Source organism: Anguilla anguilla, chromosome 11, assembly GCF_013347855.1.
Source record: "Anguilla anguilla isolate fAngAng1 chromosome 11, fAngAng1.pri, whole genome shotgun sequence".
Taxonomy (NCBI): domain Eukaryota; kingdom Metazoa; phylum Chordata; class Actinopteri; order Anguilliformes; family Anguillidae; genus Anguilla; species Anguilla anguilla.
Window position 1 is genome coordinate 18,145,287 of NC_049211.1, and position 18,465 is coordinate 18,163,751.

The 18,465-nt window shown below is 36.8% G+C and overlaps 1 protein-coding gene across 1 annotated transcript; it reads left to right on the forward strand.

The window, feature by feature from the left end:
* The first annotated feature begins 5,068 nt into the window (after nt 1-5,068).
* On the forward strand, nt 5,069-18,393 carry plp2 (proteolipid protein 2). Its single transcript, XM_035382366.1, has 5 exons — nt 5,069-5,508; nt 12,480-12,635; nt 12,922-13,020; nt 14,867-14,963; nt 16,232-18,393. The coding sequence occupies exons 1-5, from the start codon at nt 5,413-5,415 to the stop codon at nt 16,240-16,242; spliced, it is 459 nt and encodes a 152-aa protein (XP_035238257.1). The 5' UTR covers nt 5,069-5,412; the 3' UTR covers nt 16,243-18,393.
* Nucleotides 18,394-18,465: the final 72 nt, after the last annotated feature.

The window sequence follows — 18,465 nt, forward strand, 5'->3', positions numbered from 1 at the left end:
TATTTTCTGAATTTAGCCTCTGATAGTATGTCCATATGGCTTTTCTCATGATACTATTGCTTAATATTTCCATTTGATTTTCAGCTATCTCACAATGTCCTGCACAAATTAAACCGTAGGAGTATCCGAGATAGCCTCTCTTATCTCTGATCACCTGATTTGATGAGCATGTTTTTCATTCTTTACAACTTAAATGGTTTCAACACCTGCATTCTCGTAGCATTGTACAGCAGATCCAAGGATATGAGCACCCTGTGTCTGATCAGATGCACCAGCCCTCTGTCTCTACATATTTTTGACCTTTTGAGCCATTTAGTGGACAAAATAAATATGGCCATTCATTTATTATTATTATTATTATTATTATTTTATATTGGGAAAAAAGCAAAGGGAAATTGCTGCTACAGAAATTGTGGGCTGTAGCCAATAAAGCATTAGAATATGGATAGCGGTAGGATTCAGAACATTGGAGAGCTTACCAACCTTGCCTGAATGCCAGCAGCAGTGGAATTCTCTTAAGGTGCAAAATCAGATTGGTGCTTAGATTATAAAATTATGAGCTCATTCAACCTAGTACTTACCAACAAAACCAAATAAAAATATCAATAACACATTGGAATTTGATTTGGAGTTGAAGTGCATGGTGTCAGTATCTTGCCCTTCGACTCTTACTTGCTCTGGCTGAATATTTGGTTGGACAATTTGATCTGGAACACTTGACCTCTTAGAACAAATTGACCACTGAGAACATATTGCATTATCATACCTGCTCAGTCGGAAGACCTTCTACCCCTTCTTACGTTGAACTGAAGACATAAGACTTTTATTTGCCATTTGCTCAGGTACAGATGTACAAGGGCATTGGAATTCTTGTGCGGATCTTTCAGTCAAGTACGCATACAAAAACAAAAACAACAAAAGAATAATAATAATAAAAGATACACATAGTAATAAATATTAAAATTATAAATATAAAAAGTATAAATAGACTCTTATTAGTGTGTGTATGTGTGTGCGTGTATGTGTAGGGGGAGGGCGGAATGCTGAACATTTTTCTTTGGTTCTACTTGTAAGATCATTCCCTCTTTGACCATTGTGTAGTTCACATCAGATACCTTTCCATTAAACTTAAATTTCAATTATTTAGTCTTGGCTTGTTAGCATTGACTTATGTTGTGAAGATCACAAGCTCCTGCTCAGAAAACTTTAAGTCTCTTTCTCCTTGACATTGTTTTCTCCTGTTTCCAAGTCTTGGATTCGTACCGTCACTAACTGCATTGACTATCTACTTGGGTGTGGTTGTGCTGTCACTTGAATTGCATCAGTGTCTTAGCAAGTCATTCCTTAGGCCTAATATGGCATGAATAGCATTAGCAGCTGTTGTGCAATAAGTAGCACAAACTGCACATGTTTTTTCTTATCGGATCTACCCTGTGGCCACATACCCTACCCCTCGGCCACTAACTTGCTGAAAGTGTAGCTGGTGCAACGTAGAAGCAAAAGGCAAAGTGGAAAGCTCTGTCTCAGACATTTTCTGGCAACATGTCAGATTTATTTAGCTAAGGTTAAGTCTACTGACAAAATCTAGGTTACCTGCACCTCATACCTGTCTTCCAAGACAGTGCCCACAGTTAAGTTAAAACCTGTCTGATCAGTTTGTGTTGGCTGCTGGCCCATTCGTCTATATGAGTGTACTATACACAGAATCTGCTTCTGAACAGAATGCTCCCAAGACTCAGGAAGCTAAGCTTATTGCTCATACTTTTACCTAAAATGGCTAAAATATAATCATAGGATCAAAAATAAGTCACTTGATTAACTATTTTAGCTGAATAAATATATTCCTTTTGTAGTGTATTGTATGCATATGTATTAATTGATGTTTGATACATATCAAATATGTGTACCATTAAGTGTGTGACATACAGTACACTTCAAATGAAAAATGACAACTCACTAATGCACACGGCTAACACTAGCAAGAAAATAAATATGTATTGTTGCATCTAAAAATGCAAAACTTGTCAACTTGCTCTGATCAAGAGAAGCAGCATCATTCAAAGCATTACATTTTATAAAAAGCCCTCTTCATACACTTTCCTACTGTTCACCATGGAGATGTTCTACTTACCTACAAAATTTTAAAGAAATGCTGGTGAATCTCTGAAAAGTGATTACCCTATAACAGTCTGCTCAGTCTGCCAGTAAAATATTCTGATCTAGCTCCTTCATATGTGTGTTTATTGGCAAAAAACATTGTTGCCTATTGTAGAATATTCATATTTTATGGAGACAGGCCTACTGTGCAATCCATAAGTTTTTAGACAGTGACACGATTTTTGTTGTTTTGACTCAGTACTCCAGCACATTGGATTTGAAATGAAACAATAAGACGCTAAAGTGCAGACTGACACCTTTCATTTGGGGGTATTTACATCCATATCAGGTGAACTGTGTAGGAATTACTGCCCTTTTCACACACGTTTTCCCCATTGCAGGCAATAGGTTGGTGATTATCTAAATCAGCTACTATCGTTATTGCATTACCATACAGTTCACAATGTTTTTGTTCTTGAGAATGCAAGATAGGAGGTTTTTGCTAGAAGTGGCCAGTTTTAAATGGGTTATCATACTTCATCTTATTATCCTGAATTTCTGAAAGCTGATGTAGGAAAAATTTATATTCTAATGAGATTCCTACTTATATTGGTTTGATTATTGGTGAGCTAGGAGTAATACAATTATTCATCCCAACAAATGATTCAAATTAAAGTTGGTGCATTTTGACAGCACTTTCAAAGTTAAGAACATTTCACAGTTCTGAACAACCCCCACTTCCAAAGAGTTCATATCTCAGAGTTTCTGGTGTATAATGTATGTGTAATGTACAGCAGTTGTATTAATTAATACTCATATAATTTTTTCCACTCTTGTTTTATTTACACCCATGCTTAATATCAATTTTTGCTGTTGGGATTTCACATGTGGTATAACAATGAGGTACTGAATTAGCTTGTTAAAATAATGCTGTTCATAACTCATGCCTCTCAGTCATACTCTGTCATGTGCTTTGTTAATATACTGCCAGTACAAGTTACACATTTTTCTTTTGACTTGCATTTTTCATCTTCAGTACAGAAAGCCTACAATGTAGGCCCACTGTTTCTACTGAGTGAATTCTTGGCAATGTGATATGCCATCACTTAGTTTTGATTGGACAAGAGTGCTTGCTGGCATTTACTAAGCCGTATTATGTGCACAATTCTAAAAGTCATCTTAAACAAGAATGTCTGTTTAATGCATAAATCTAGATGTAGACCCAACTGTGAAACATCAGTTTGCTGACACAAAAAGTCAACTATATGTACAGTGATGCAGACTGACTCAAACCTGTTGCCACAACAGAGATTATTTATGGCAAGTCAACTCATAATATTGTCATAAGCACAAATTAAAAAATGACAGTAATCCTATTTAAAAAGCACACTGTTTATACCTAATAACATTTCTAAAATATACATTTTGTAAAATGCAGCTGCATTTACCTGATACTTTTCTGCTACTTGTTCAAGTGACAGATTTTGTTGTATTTTCATATGTACACTGTTGTATTTTGTGGTTCACTATGAACCAGATTCTATAAAAACAAAACTCCTTTTAAAAAAAAATTTAATAATGAGACATGTCTTTTCTTGTTATGTCATAGTCCAACGCATCTCCAATTTTATTTGAAAGTGTAACACACTGAGATATGAAAAATGTGAGGGACTTGGGCAAATGCCTATTAAAAAATACGAAAGGAACGACCAGCTCCTGTCATCAGAGCCCTTTGAACCTTCTCCAAGTTAAATTCTTTATTAACAAATAAGAATATTTTGTTTTCAACACATTCAGTAACTGATGACTGGTGATAAATAATAGCCTTACATAATAAAAAAAAAACTTCATGACCATGTGCAATAAAAATTCAATTGTTGGTCTGTCTATTGATCAAAGTTCAAATTAAATTTTGAACAGATTGCTAACAATATTTTTGATAATTACTGTCCCAGGGAAGGAAAAGTAATTTACTCAACCACTGGACACTATATTGCATCTTTAATGGCATAGTTCACTCTTCGACTTTTTTGAGGGGTAATATTTCAGTCTGCAGATAAATTTTAATACAATGTCACATGCAATTTATTAAGCTATCATTGATGATGGGCTATTTTATAAATCTTTCTGGGCAAATGCTAAGGGCGGTCTTGGGGTATAAGTGGCAAGTAGAATGTATGCACATATTCCCAACATATTCACATACAAAAACGGTATTCAGTACTGTGGGAATACATTAAATACTTTATATGCACACTATGCAGTAGTTTGTGTGGTACTGAATATCGACCTTGCCATTCTGTCAGTCTATTAGTGTTAATGTCCACTGCAAGCTGGTCACCCAAAGACACAATACAGCAATATAGAAACGGCATATTAGCATATTTCTCTAAGACTATAGATTTAAGATTCCTAAACATCCATCACTTAATTAGTAAAATATTCTATATGTTCTGTAGCCAAGTAGACTCTAATAGCCATATACGTCTAATGTTTAAAATTAACCCCGTATTACAATATACTAATACCAATACGAAGTTTCAAATAATATGGATATGGACAATTATAGAAATGTCCTATAGGCTATGCGCCTATTCTTCAGGTTACTTTATTACGAGGTTTGTAGGCCAAATATGAGGGCGTCTAAGAAATATTTTTGTTGTCGTCTATGTTTTCACCACAGTAGCCTATCCTACGTGACGACAAAGTTTTCAAATGTAGGCCTATGCAATGTTAAATCTTATTCGTGTTTTAAAACTGCACTGTTTTTTAAAACTGTTCAACCCTTCAAGGCTGTAGCTAATGCGAAGAAGCAAAGCACCTGCCACATTGGATAAGTCATGTTGTTTCTCTTCCCTATTTGGGCTATTCTTTTTTACTTCGTACGCCTTTTACCGCAATTTTCCTTTTGCCTACTCACTCGCACTCACCCGATTCGTCCCTCCCCCTCTCTCAAGAGGAAAAAAATAGCCAACGCCCCTCTCTTACTTGCTAGCGTCAAGACGTGTAGGCTACGTCGTTGATTCGAACTACGAGATAAAGAGAGAGAGGAGGATTTTTCTGTAATTTGCACAGGATATACCGCTGAAATTACCACCTGGGTAGTTGCAACAAAGTTGCAAGAAAGTTGCAACAAGTTCAGTTTGAATTTGTTTCGTTTAATTCGGAAAGTTCTTCAGCGTTCAGGCAACAAACGCAATAGAACACCAAGCCGCGGTAAACCTGGAAAACTGTAGCAACCCAGATTCATGGTATTGTAGCCGTGCAGTTTATTCAAAACGGTTGACGGTCGGACACTGAAACCTTACAGAAGGCATGGCAGACGCCGCGGAAACTACGGCCGTTAGCTGCATTGAGAAGCTGAAGAGTTATGTGAGGACCCGCAAGGGGACCATTCTGACTGCTGAAATAGTAAGTTATTTGTTCATTCGTGCTGTACTTTTATTGAGTATAATCACTTCTGCTCCTAAGAGAGGGAGAAGTCAATAATTACAGTGTTCAGACCTGAAGTTCATTGGACATTCTCGACATTATTTTCCAAGTTGTCATGTTTAACTTAGTAGCTGAATTGCTTGACTGTTTTAAATAGTCACCGTTATAAACAGTCACCGCCTCGCCTGGCACGTTACGCACACCCACACTGTCCTTGTAGACGGCTCCATAATAGTAGGCTAACGCAACGGAAATAATAATTTCTTCGTAAAACTTTTTTTATAACAAGCGTCATCATCACATCGAATGAATGAACGACGTAATATTATGTCCATCTCAGATATAGAGATCAAACGTTTAATAAAGGAAGCCATATTATATGCTATAGGCCTACTATATTTTAAAATGTATAACGTTGTTATAAAAAATGTTTCAGTAACATTTTGAAACTGCTATGTTTAATGTCTTTAAATGATATTTCAAGTAATTTTTAATTCTAAATTTTTTATTGTTCTTTTCTTTCAGTGACAGTATTGCTGTAGAAGTTTTACTGATTACATTGATTCTTATAAATAAATAAATAAATAAATAAATAAATAAATAAATAAAACGCTGTATAGCGATTGTTGCTACGCAATAGGAAAGCAAATACAAGTAGCTTATTACATCCAAGTAATACATTTGGCATTGATGACATTATTGTAACTGTTACATGACCTGCCACTGCAGATAAAAATATGTATGCATTGTATGTCTTCTGGTCTTCCGTAAACCAGGAAGGAGGGCTGAGGTTTATATACTGAAAGATGAAACAGTGTAATTTTTTGCATTATTCATATACGTTTCAAAGGCTAATTCATAGGGTTCAATGGTGCAAGGAGCTGGAAAGGGTTGGGGTGGGGGTGGGGGGGGGGGGGGGGCGGGGAGGAATTAGAAATAATTAACTAAGATGTTAAAAAGAGAATTACATTTTTCTCTGAAATGTGGCTTTTGAAAGAAATTTAAGAACAGAGTGTTTTACTTCCTGTCCATGACTCTTCACATTTGCGGCTGATGTTGCAGAGCGTTACTCATGGTTTTCAACATCCCTGGAGGCAGAAAGTCCAGCTTCTGGGGTAATTCTGTATTTACTGTTGTAAATACAGTTGTACTCAGGTTTCTAGGATAATTCGACATGTCGTATACATGTAGTATAGTTAATGATTTAGCATTTATCTGTAGGTCTCTAGAATCTGTCAACCGTGAACTTTTTCAGCAAATAGTTCTAACTAAAGCATAATATAAATAGAATGAAACCCCTCAGGGTTTGATTGGTTCTCGCACTGTATTCCATTAACTGAATTGTGTTGTTTCCGTTGCTCACCTGGGTGAGATTATAGTGTCCTGCTGAACACTAGGTGCAAAGCTGAAATGAAGCTATTTAAATCATGATATTACACACTATCATTTTTTAATTTTTTTATTTATCTGTATAGCGCTTTTTTTTTTAACAAAGGAGCTACCATGTTCTCATCCATTTTTCCATTGTATATCTATATGAATATAAGTATCAAAATTTTTTGATGTGATACAAGTGTCTTAAAACTGAAAATACTTAAGTTGTGTTGAATGTCCATTGTAGTCTCTGTTTCAGCTCAGTAGAATATATTCCTCTTGACATTAAGACTGGAGACGCATGTCCCCTACAGGGGACAAAATGATTTCAGGAGCATTTCAGTGGTGTAACCAACATAGTTCCTTTAATTAAAACATTTATCAACTACAATTTCATGAAATGTAACCTGAAGTCTCCACCATCAATCTTGGACAAATAACATATACATATTGAGTATACAGTAGGGGTGTGTAGTATCCGTATCTGTTCAACCAAGGAAATTATTCCATACTTGTGCTGCTTTCAGATAGAAACCTGGAAGTGGGTAAAGCATACACAGGGCAGAAAATGGCAGTTTTCTAGCCTAATGTACATGTATTTCTGAAGTTTCCACAATTTCAAGTTTATTCTTTGCCCACTTCTGGGGTGACATCCAGGTACAGATGCAGTTTGTAACAGAAATTGCACTTATTAATACTTGAGATACATTGCACCCCCCACCTCAGACCACGCATAGACAGACAGACGCGCTGCTTGGTTTCACAGTATATTTAGAGGTCTGTAAATTCCTAAAGTGCCATACACCAATTTTAGATGATGACTTTCTGACATTCTGTGCTACTAGGTCTGCCAATTCCCATACTCCCAGCCATCACTGCTTTTGTATACAAGTATGTGAGAGACCAAAGGAATGGGCCATTTTAGGTACGGCTGTTTTAATAGGTAGCAATGTTTCAGATGCACAATATATCAGTTACTTTGTGATTAACTGCATATGCTTTACGGACACTATAGTATGGTATGTTGTTATATTCACGGTTGTGGATCAAGCTCTTGGCTCTGATGTCAAGAAGGCCCAGATGTGAAATGTCAGTTTTGGAACTTGATCAAAAAGGAATCATAACCTTGATCAAACACAACCATATGTTGGTGCTAAATCCCTTTGAAATGGGGAAAACTATTTTGAAAGTTCCATAACCTGAAAAATGGTAATGTTGATTTAAATCTTATTATTGAAACTATGGTATTCTCTAGCCAAATAAAGACCAAACTAGTTAGACTACAACAACAGGTGATATAACCCACGGTATGTAATACAGAAGCTAATGCTATGCATTTATCAGAAATCGGAATTTTGAATTAAAATGACTGTCATTGGTAATTCTGCATTGTCACAGCGGTATACAGTGCACCGTTAACAGGTTTTGTGGGTCGATTTCTACACAACATTTGGTCATAGTGTGATAGTGAATTAATTGTATACTGCGCTGTACTGTAGTATAATGTAGCTAATTGCCTTCAAACAGATATTGCTAGTTACATTTCCTTTCTTTAACTTTGACTCTGTGAGTAACATAAGCCTGTGATTTCAGAACTGAGATGGCACTGAGAAGAGAGGCTGTTGATGTCTGGCACGGGGTATTTGAACACTTTGCGGTGGAGGGGGAGGGTGTTCACATGGAAACTGGCTTCTTGAGGTTCAGTCCCTTTCAAAGCCATGGTTAAACTGGCTTTGAGGTCATCAAAGACTGAATTGTAATTGCTCTTTGCATTGCCAACAACATTTTCTTGATACCCGTCCCACAATAATCTATGTTATAAGTATTACAGTATAGATACTGCAACTATACATGGCTTGGTATACAAAACAAGCCAGTGCACTAGACGTGGTTGTTAAAAATGTAATAGAAAACACATAAGTTATATAATGTAACTAATTGTACATATGACTCTCTTCTTTTAAAACAAAGGAGACCAAGTACGACTAAAAGAACTATAGGGAGAAATTGCTAAATATTGTTTGCAAAGTTTTACAGTTTAGCTCTAGCAAATAACACACAGCGGCCAACATCATCTTAATCTTAATTTGTTCTACATTGACAGTTTTTGGTACTGACGCATGCTTTTTAAATGTTTGCTTTTAGCACCCCATTGACATTGATTAAAAGCAAACACAGGGACTAATTGCTAGAAGATGGGGCTTCTGAGGTCATGCTCTTTGACAATCATGTGCTGTGCTGCCATATTACAGCCATTCAACTAATTGTGAAATTTCAGAATAAGATTTCAGAATTATCCAATTCTGTTGAACTGGGCTGTCCCGTTTGTGTGATTAATTTGTTTCTTCCTTTTAATTCATCTCCCTACTATTCCAGTATTGGTTTTCAGATGTCTGTAAATAACGTTTTATATTACCTCTCATTGATGTATGCACAATATTAATATTTGTCAGTGTTGTGAAACCATATATATGGAATACTGAGGTATTTACATGGGGACTATATTCATCAGTAAGTGCTAGGTGACTATCCCCCTGCCCCACACTATGTGGCCTGCACACAGTCTCACAGTATGGCAAATCAAGAGTTGGAACGTGGCCCTGGAGACATGGCTGTCTGCATTACACTTTGCACATCATTCTGGGTGGCCCCGGGCCTCGGTTCACACCTCTGGTTCAGCTCTGCAAGCTTCAGTGTCCAGAGTCTTTAACAACTGGTAACCCTCCCCTGCCTGAAACAGCAGTTGCTGCCAGGCCCAAGGCTTGTTATTCAGTAGCTAGCGTTCCAGAATCCTCATGCAGCTGTGAGATTCTGTTGATCATTGTTTAGTCACATAGGTCTCTTTGTTGGAGTTTTGGGTATGATCGTGAAATTAGTCAGGCTGCTGCCAGCTGAGTTGGTGTAATTTGCTTCAATGCCTTCTCGGACAAGCTACGTCTCTATTTAGTCTAAGGATTGGCGTTGCTGATGAATTAATTCATGTAGGATTGCATTGCATGCTCTACTTTCAGTCCTTTTCTATCCTCACAGAACACTCCTTCACTTGTTCCATGTAAAGATATCTGCTTTATGAATATGGATTATGAGCGAATGTAAATTTGCTTTGCCACTGGAGGAGGCCAGAAGCGTAGTGTATGAGATTTCCTCATAGACATCGCACCCCCTTGTTTATTTGTGTGAGATGTGTGCTTGTGTTGGCAGCTGATGCACTGATTGGGCGTGCAGGGTAATGGTATGCGCAGGACTGGGTTGCCCTCCTGACACAGAAATGCTGTCAGTGTGCCAAAAATGTGTGCCCACTCTCTGCCTGCCCCTGTCCCATATATCACGTCTGTGAAGAGAGATTTTCTTAACTTTCTCCAGACCAGAGAACCACATCTACAAAAATGTATCCAAGCTGGGTCGTTTGTTAGATAGTGTTCTAGATTCTAGATTCATTGTAAATGAAAATTGTACTGCAGATAATTTATATGCCTCGTATGTAGAATTGTGCTCAGTGTCACCACTGAACATATTTTATCAATTGTACTGCTGAAAAAAGTTTCTGTAATAATTTAAAAGAAGAAATTCTATGTTGAATAATGTATGATTTGAAAATTACGAGCCATAAACAAGTCATTTAAAATGAGTTTTCTTTATGTTATGCTTTCTGTTTTTCCTCATAGATTTGACTGTGAAAAGAAAGCTTTATCTTTTGAAAACAAAGTAAAATCACTTATGAGTAGGGCGAAATGTGCAGCTTCTCCTCGGAGCCTGTGGGATTTGCAGTTTGGAAAAAACATGCCCTTCTCAGCAGTCTTTTGTTCTATCTTGGCATCTAATGAAAGCGAGAGAAACTGGAGATTTGTGGCAGGTATTTGTAACTGTAAATCTTCCACTACGTTGATTTGCACAAAATGCACTACCTTTAAATTTGCATTTTCTTTTTCACAGGATGAGTTTGTGTAGTTCACAGCAGTAACAGCACAGGGTGTGTTGAAAATCCAGATATGTTATCAGATTTCGGTATCTTAATCATTATATTGTATCAGGTGGTGCATTGAATTTTAACCCATAGCATTCCAATCACAATCCTAACAGACCATGTGCCTTGCATTGAATGACAGGTATGAATTATTTGATTTGTTGGGTCAAGTATTATTGTGTTCCATTTAAAAGCATATGAGATTGGAATATGCAAAGAAAAATGAAAACAAAAATGAATTCATTAAAATTTTAAATGCATCGTTTGTGAGATTATATTTCCACGGAGTTTGTGTATAAACGTAGTTTTTGCATTGCTGACATCGCATGACTTATTTTATGGTCTCTTGAGAACTGTTGGATAATGTAAAAAGTGAGTCCAATAATGTTCCTGGATGACCACCCGCACAGGTTTGAAATTTGTCCTAAATATCCATTGAAATGTTCTGCCACATGCATCAGGTCAGGGATTTAAAGGAACCCTAGACAGCATTATGGCATGCACTACTGTGAATGACGGTTCTGAAGTGGGTGGCTTAAAGGGTAGCTGGCAAAGCTGCTGCTTATATTTAGAGTATCCGACATTGATGCAGGATGGTGGGCGATTCTGTGTGAGGTAGTTTGTGTGGTATGAAGGAGCAGTGCTGAGTGTGGCAGTAGTTCACTCAGCTTGGTTATTCTGGTGTGAGAGAGAGTCCAGGCAGAGTCCAGATGAGGTGCTACCATAAAACATAAATTCAGAAGGTGCATAAAAAGGCACATGGCTCGCTCTTAGGGAATATAGAAAATCTTTTTTTATTTAATTGTGGTGTTATCCACATTTTAGCCATTTGAATTTTATTAAAGAGCATTTATACTTTAATTTGGCTCAAACAGACATTGTGTACAAATGTGTTGCATAATAAGGGATTTGCTTAAACATAATGAGTCAACATTTTTGATCACAAAAGCCCTTGTAAACCCCCACAAAAATGTAGTTGCCATTCAACGTCTTGCGAACAAGTCTACATTCCAGGGGAACTTCAGCATCGTTATATTTTATTAATTCATCAATAAAATGTAAATTTACCACCAAAAGTTGATTTTAGTTTTTAAAGTTTGGCTTTAAATGGTCCTTATTTGTACAAGAAAAATGTTGGATTTCTCATTGTGTTTATAAGTGTAAGATAGTGTTAGTCATGTGTCTTCAGTATTAAATTATTTAAATATAATATTTAATTTATTAAATGGTTTAATAACATTTGGTTTCCCCAGGTACCAGCCGAGTACTATTATCGGTGTATGGTCTATTCACCATTGGCATTCTGAATTTAATTTTAATGTGCATCTCTCTGAAGTAATTTAAATGAAATTGAATATTAGCTGTATTTGCATAACAAATGCTAATAAAAAAGGAATAATGGGCTGAGTAATCAGATAAAATGCAAATATAACTGGTAATGGACATCAGTTATTTGTATGTGCTCCATGGACTTTGCACCCCTTTTTTCAATGTATAGTTATGTTTTAGTCCTCAAGTTTGTTTTGGTTTGTATGCATCTGTGTGTTCCAAGTTAGTGGCTTTGGTTTGCTTTAATGGTTTGGTTTAATCTCTCTCTCTCTTTCTCTTTCAGGTTCTCAGTTTCATTATCATTATCTGCTATGCAGCCTCCTTTTACGGTGGCTATTCTGCGGTGGCCATCTGTGAGATGGTATTTGCCATTATCATCATGGTCGTCTTTGTGATGGAGCTTGATAAGCAGTTGCTGGTTATCAGTTGGCCATGGACTGTAAGTGACAGACATATGTTGTTTATGGACTGTTTAAGATGCATACACACACATTAGAGGATATTCATATAGAAATGCAATGACAGGAATGAAGATTATGCCATAAAACCTTGTACTTTATTCCAAAACTATTAAAAAAAATAACACTTTGACCTTCAAACATTTTTGATCTTTTTTTTGTCATAGATCCTGGAAAGATGGACCATATATGCAATTCAGATATTAGGTTCAGGCTTTCCTGTAATAAAATTGTGTACAATTGACAAGTTTCCCCTCATATCAATAGGACTTTATCAGAGCTGCAATTGGTTCTGTCCTTTACCTCATCACTTCTCTGATCTGTGTAATTGGCGGATCTGGCGATGGTGCTCGGATTGCCGGAGGGGTAAGCCTATTTTATTGGTCTTTTCAAAGCAAATTATTGAGGACTGTCAATATTATATGAAAAATGGAATTACTGTTTGATTTCACTTTGCTGATCTAAGCACTATTCCCATGCTTCTTCTCCTAATCTGCTTCAGCACACTGCCTAGTGATGTGGCCTATGCAGGATTCAGAGCCTTTTCTGTGCCACCGTCCTATCTCAAATCTCAGATCCTCCATGGCCTATAATCTCCCTTTACAACCGCTCATGTTTTCTCATCTGACCCATCTGATGTTCATTAAGGCTGAAGGCTAATTTATATGATGTGTTGCTTGACAAAAATGATGTATTTCTGACTAAAATAATGTGTCTGATTTTGTTCTGAAAAATCAGATTATCGTTGTTTACCATTTTTGTTAAAGGTGGTTTCTCTTGATTGCCTTGGTTGCCATTTCCTTATCTCATTAATCTAGGCAACTATGTGAATGTTATTCATTATTTAAAGTCCTTCATTATTTAAATAAATGTTGCTGACATTTGTGTACATTTAATATACACTCCTGGGCAAAAAATGAGCCAAGCCCAAAATGGCAAAAGAATTAAGCTGGCAAAAGAATTAAGTAAACATACGACAAGCATTGTTTCTCTTGATTAATTTTCCTGCTGAACTCAATGGAAAAAATATTCAGGAGAAACAATGCTTGTAGTATCTACTGCATATCTGGCAGCAGCATGGTGGTTTGAGGCTCATTTGATACCTTGGACCCTTGATGACTTAAAGCCATTTAGCCAACAAACGTGTTCCATACTGTATCAACATAATTTACAGCTGAATCTAGTCCCACCCCCCAATTCCCATAGAGATCCATTCAAATGCAAAGAGTTCTTGTATCACTTCTAGGACAACCTGAAAATAAGATATCCAGACTCTGATGATGTTGATAGGTCACAGACATCAGGAAGTCATGTCATGCAAATGATATGCAACCAAATACAAGACATGACTCTTTTATTTGATATTATGTTAATTTGTCTACTGTATAAGTGAATTTCCCTCTTTCTAGCTTTTTCCCAAACAGTTTACTGCAGCATTAGTAAACAGGCAAATGGTGGCACAGGAGGTCTCAGGAGTGCATTTGTCTAATTCTTGCTAATGATTTGTTGTTAAGACCATTAAAAGCTTAATATTTTTCCATTTATGGCTTGGCCAATTTTTTTTTGCCCAGGAGTGTACATGACACACAAGTATTGACTTTTTGTCATATGTACATTAATGAGGGCAACTCAGTTACCTCAAGCTTAGAGGGTGATATTAGTTTGGGTGATTTATGATCTGTAAGAGGGCACCTGTAAGAATTGAATTTCATAAATTGAAGGCCACAGTACTGTAAATATATAATATATTGTATACTAATAAACATATGGCCTTTGTTAACATTACACCACACAAATTAATTGATGTATAGCTATATGAACGTCTGGCTTGTATTTATGTTATTGTTCAGCTGACAAATGAAACTTTTGACATCTGAGTATTTGAGAGACATCCTCTTTGATTTTGTGCAGAATCTCCAGATTACATATGCATTTACCAAATTTAGTAATTTGGTTTAATTTTACATGCAGGCATTGTGTGTTTGTCAAAATATGTAATCATTGCGTGCCTTCATACACAATAGCCGTGACCAGAGTATCAGTGCAATTGAACTATTAAATTACTCATTCCTTTATGGCTTTTTACTTTGGCTTTCACACACACACACACCCACACAAAATGTGGTCATGTACCTCAGATAAGCATAATGGTGTATACTGTGCTTAGTTTTCCTCAGTGGCTCAAGCCCTTATCTCCCTGTCTCCCTCTCAGGTGTTGGGTTTACTGGCAGGAATCTTGTTTGGTTATGATGCTTACCTCACTTTCATGACCATAAAGGGCAACCGACAGCATACTCCTGCCCCTACTGGTAAGTAAGGTCAAATGTGAGCATTTGCGAACACTATGTAGAATAGACATGTATAAGCGCACTGGGTGGCAGTCCTCACTAGTGCCTTTCCTGAAGTGTGCAGAAAAAGATGCTCTAACAATGTGACTCTGTATGACTTAATATGTGCTGAATGATCAAAAAAATTGTCCTTATTGAACATTTTTAGGACAATCTAAAGCAGACTTGTGCTATTAAAAATGATATGTTATCTGCAAATGTCAACTGTAATAAATATGCTCAGAGCAAATTTATAATATTTAAACTTTGATGCTGCAGCAAATATTATTGAAAAGAATTTAGAGTTAAGTTAAAGATATTTGTAAAATTAAATTAGTCTGGAATGATCTTTTTTGATACTGCCTTGATGTATTTATTTTTTAAATAGTTACTTTTCATAAAGAAAATTTACAATAACATCTGTCCTAGGCCTGGTTTATACGTATCATTTATATTTTGTAAATGTAAGTCTGTTAATTATACTTACAAAAGCTTTAATTGTGTAAATATATGTAGCCAACTATCTCTTTACTCCCCTATTTGTAAACTGCTCGACATGAAGATTGCAGACATGACCAGATAGCATAAAATCAGAAAAAGCATACAAGCATAATTACCCCTGCAGGATGTCATATGATGTTTCCTATACACTGTGTGCTTTGCGTATCCTCCTGCTTTCTCTGGATCTAAATTCATTTGGTCCATATGCAAGGCTCCAAGGATATGCACAGCAGTCAGATCACAGCTGTTGCACTCAAGGACTAGACATTCAGGTTAAAACTAATTGATTCACACAGGGCAGCAGTGTGGTGTAGTGGTTAAAGAGCTGTATAAACCAGCGGTTGTAAATTCAGATAAATTCCACTGAATATGAAGCTGATGTTTGTGTGTGTGTGTGTGCGTGTGCGCGCATGCGTATGTGCTTATTTGTTTGTTTGTATACAGGGTCTGAAAATAATGTTTTGCTGAACCAGCCACAGTGTCTGGTGGATACATTTTTTTTACCAGACACTTGACTTGGGCTACATATATATATATATATATATATATATAGGTACATATACAGTGTATATACACATATGTATATATATTGGTAGGTGTATATATAAATATATCTGTGTATGTGTGCGTGCATGAGTGCAGGAGGATGTAGAGCAGGAAACAAGTCATGGTGCGCATTTGAGAGGGACTGTGGGTTTTTTGTGAACTGCTAAGATTCCTCTGAACTTTGATCCATTCCTCTTTTACAGATTATGCATAAGTGCAGTCTTTAAACTACTTCTGAACAGCAAACAAAATATAACAAAGCACAGATACCGAAAAGGTCAGGAAATTAGCAGTAGCAGTTGCAAATATGAAGAGGATTGTAAAGAAGGGAAGAAGAGACAACAGACCAGCACGAAACCTGAAGAGCAGAGAGCGCGAAGCAAGGGTCAAACACTGAAGATGAAATGGAAGGTGATATATGATGCCTACCAAGAAAATGTGCCTTGTTCTTGTTTGATTTCCAGAGGATTTTCACTTCATCCCTCTCACAATTTTTCTGCCTCCATCAGTTTTCCAGCTAATTACACTCAGGTCAATAGTGTGTCCTCACTGTACTAAAGGCTTAGGATATGTAGTGATTATTAAGTCAGCGCTGTTTGTTTTTCTTGTCGACGTGTCATACATTACTCTTCCACTTCTTAAATTTTTAAATTTAACTTAAACGTAGATGAAATATATTTTTTACCCATGTACAAAAAAGAAACATTTATGTTTTAATGTAATAACTACAGATTTTTAAAGTCAAAATCAAACTGATGAGTTATAATAAAAGTGTTCACTCGTTCTTTGACTAGTTTACCCCTCACTTCTCTTTTGCTCCCAGTCCTTGTGACTAACCCATTGCAGCTCTACATTCCCCTACACCAGCGTTTCCCAAACTATTTTATCGTAAGCCCCCCAAGCGAAGGGGGCGTTGAGTCACGCCCCCCCCCCCCCCCCCCCCGTTAGTATTATTATTATTATTATGAATAAAGGCCTAATAATTAATTTAAATCACTATACGTGGAACATACAACGCATGAGACAGGGCTTACCTTTCCCGTGTTTTTTAGTGACTTGGGTGGGCCTGCTTCCTCTGGCATAGCTTCTCAATATGAGACTGCAGTTTTGAGATGGCCACTCTGAGTTCAATATTCAACTGCGCCCTGTACTTTGATTTTATTGAAGCAACGGCATAGAACCCAATCTCGCACAGGTATGTAGTGGCAAATGGAAGCAATATGTGCATAGCTTTCTGGTTTAGAAGAGGATAGTCTCGCTTGCCCAAAACTCGGTTAATGTCATGGCAGGGAACTGCAGCTGTAGGTCCGAATCTGACGTCATGTCAATGTACTGAACCCAAAAGCCAGGTATGAATCGTCATATTTTCTTATTTTTGGTTTCGTCGCCTCCTCCTTTCCACTTGTTTATGGTGTTGCGTTGTTTCCTTCTGTTCTTCTTTTTGGCCCTATTAAAAACTTGTCCATTTAGTTTTTTCGTTTTTCTTCCGCTCTGCTTTGCAAATGGAACTGCACCACGGCACATTTAATTTTGCCGCCTGAAGCAGTTTCGATATTAATTTTACGCATGCGCTAAAAATAGGTCTAATCATTCGATGGTGGTCAGAATTGACCATTGCTGTCATTTTCCCACCGTTCTCCTTCTCATTGACAATGAAAATATACCCGTTCATCAAATTAGATGAGAAAATAATTTTATGACATTATGTATATAATGTCATAAAATTACACAGTTTGGGAAATGCTGTCCTACACCACACATCCTGTTGGTGAGGGGAAGGGGGCTTCACTCTTTCGCTCACTGGTTTATCTGCCTGTGCCTCTTTCGCAATGCGTGTCAGTCTTGTTTTTTTTCTTGTGGATTTGTTATACTTTTGGGGAATCGCTGCATCTTGTAAAGGCCTTCTTTAAAAAAAATTGTTGATGACCAATAAACGTATGTGATGTGAATAGAGGGGAAATTAACACAATCTCCTTCCTGTAATGTGGTCACTCGTAACTGAAGAGCAAAAGAGCACTTCTCTCTTGACATAATCTGCCTTCTCAGGGCGCAGTGATCTCTGAAGGGAGTGGAAGTCATGGGTTCAATTTGCATCTTCAACTAAAATTAACTCAAGCCATGTTTATCATTTACACACATTTTACCAGAAATGCATTTTTTTTCCTAGACATTTTTGTATACAAGGGAAAAATGGAAAAATAGAGTGGATGTATGCAAGAAGTTTCTGTCTTGAACTTACAGTTTATTATTGCTAGAGCTTTTAGAATTGCTTTGGGTGCAATGAAATATATGCCGTTTCAGTACTGTATGGTGGAAATTTGATATTTACACCATTGTATGGATAATAAAAGACAGTTCTAATTAAGTGGTGTGTAGTATTGCTTTCCTTTTGTTGAGATTTGTGCAGTACAGACAAGGTCATAATAACTAGGTCTGT

What these genes read in the sequence shown, in the direction of transcription:
- plp2 (XM_035382366.1), top strand. Translation starts at nt 5,413, where the DNA reads ATGGCAGACGCCGCGGAAACTACGGCCGTTAGCTGCATTGAGAAGCTG. An exon ending in CCATTCTGACTGCTGAAATA is followed by an intron (nt 5,509 to 12,479) that starts GTAAGTTATTTG and finishes TTTCTCTTTCAG; the next exon opens with GTTCTCAGTTTCATTATCAT. An exon ending in GTGCTCGGATTGCCGGAGGG is followed by an intron (nt 13,021 to 14,866) that starts GTAAGCCTATTT and finishes TCTCCCTCTCAG; the next exon opens with GTGTTGGGTTTACTGGCAGG.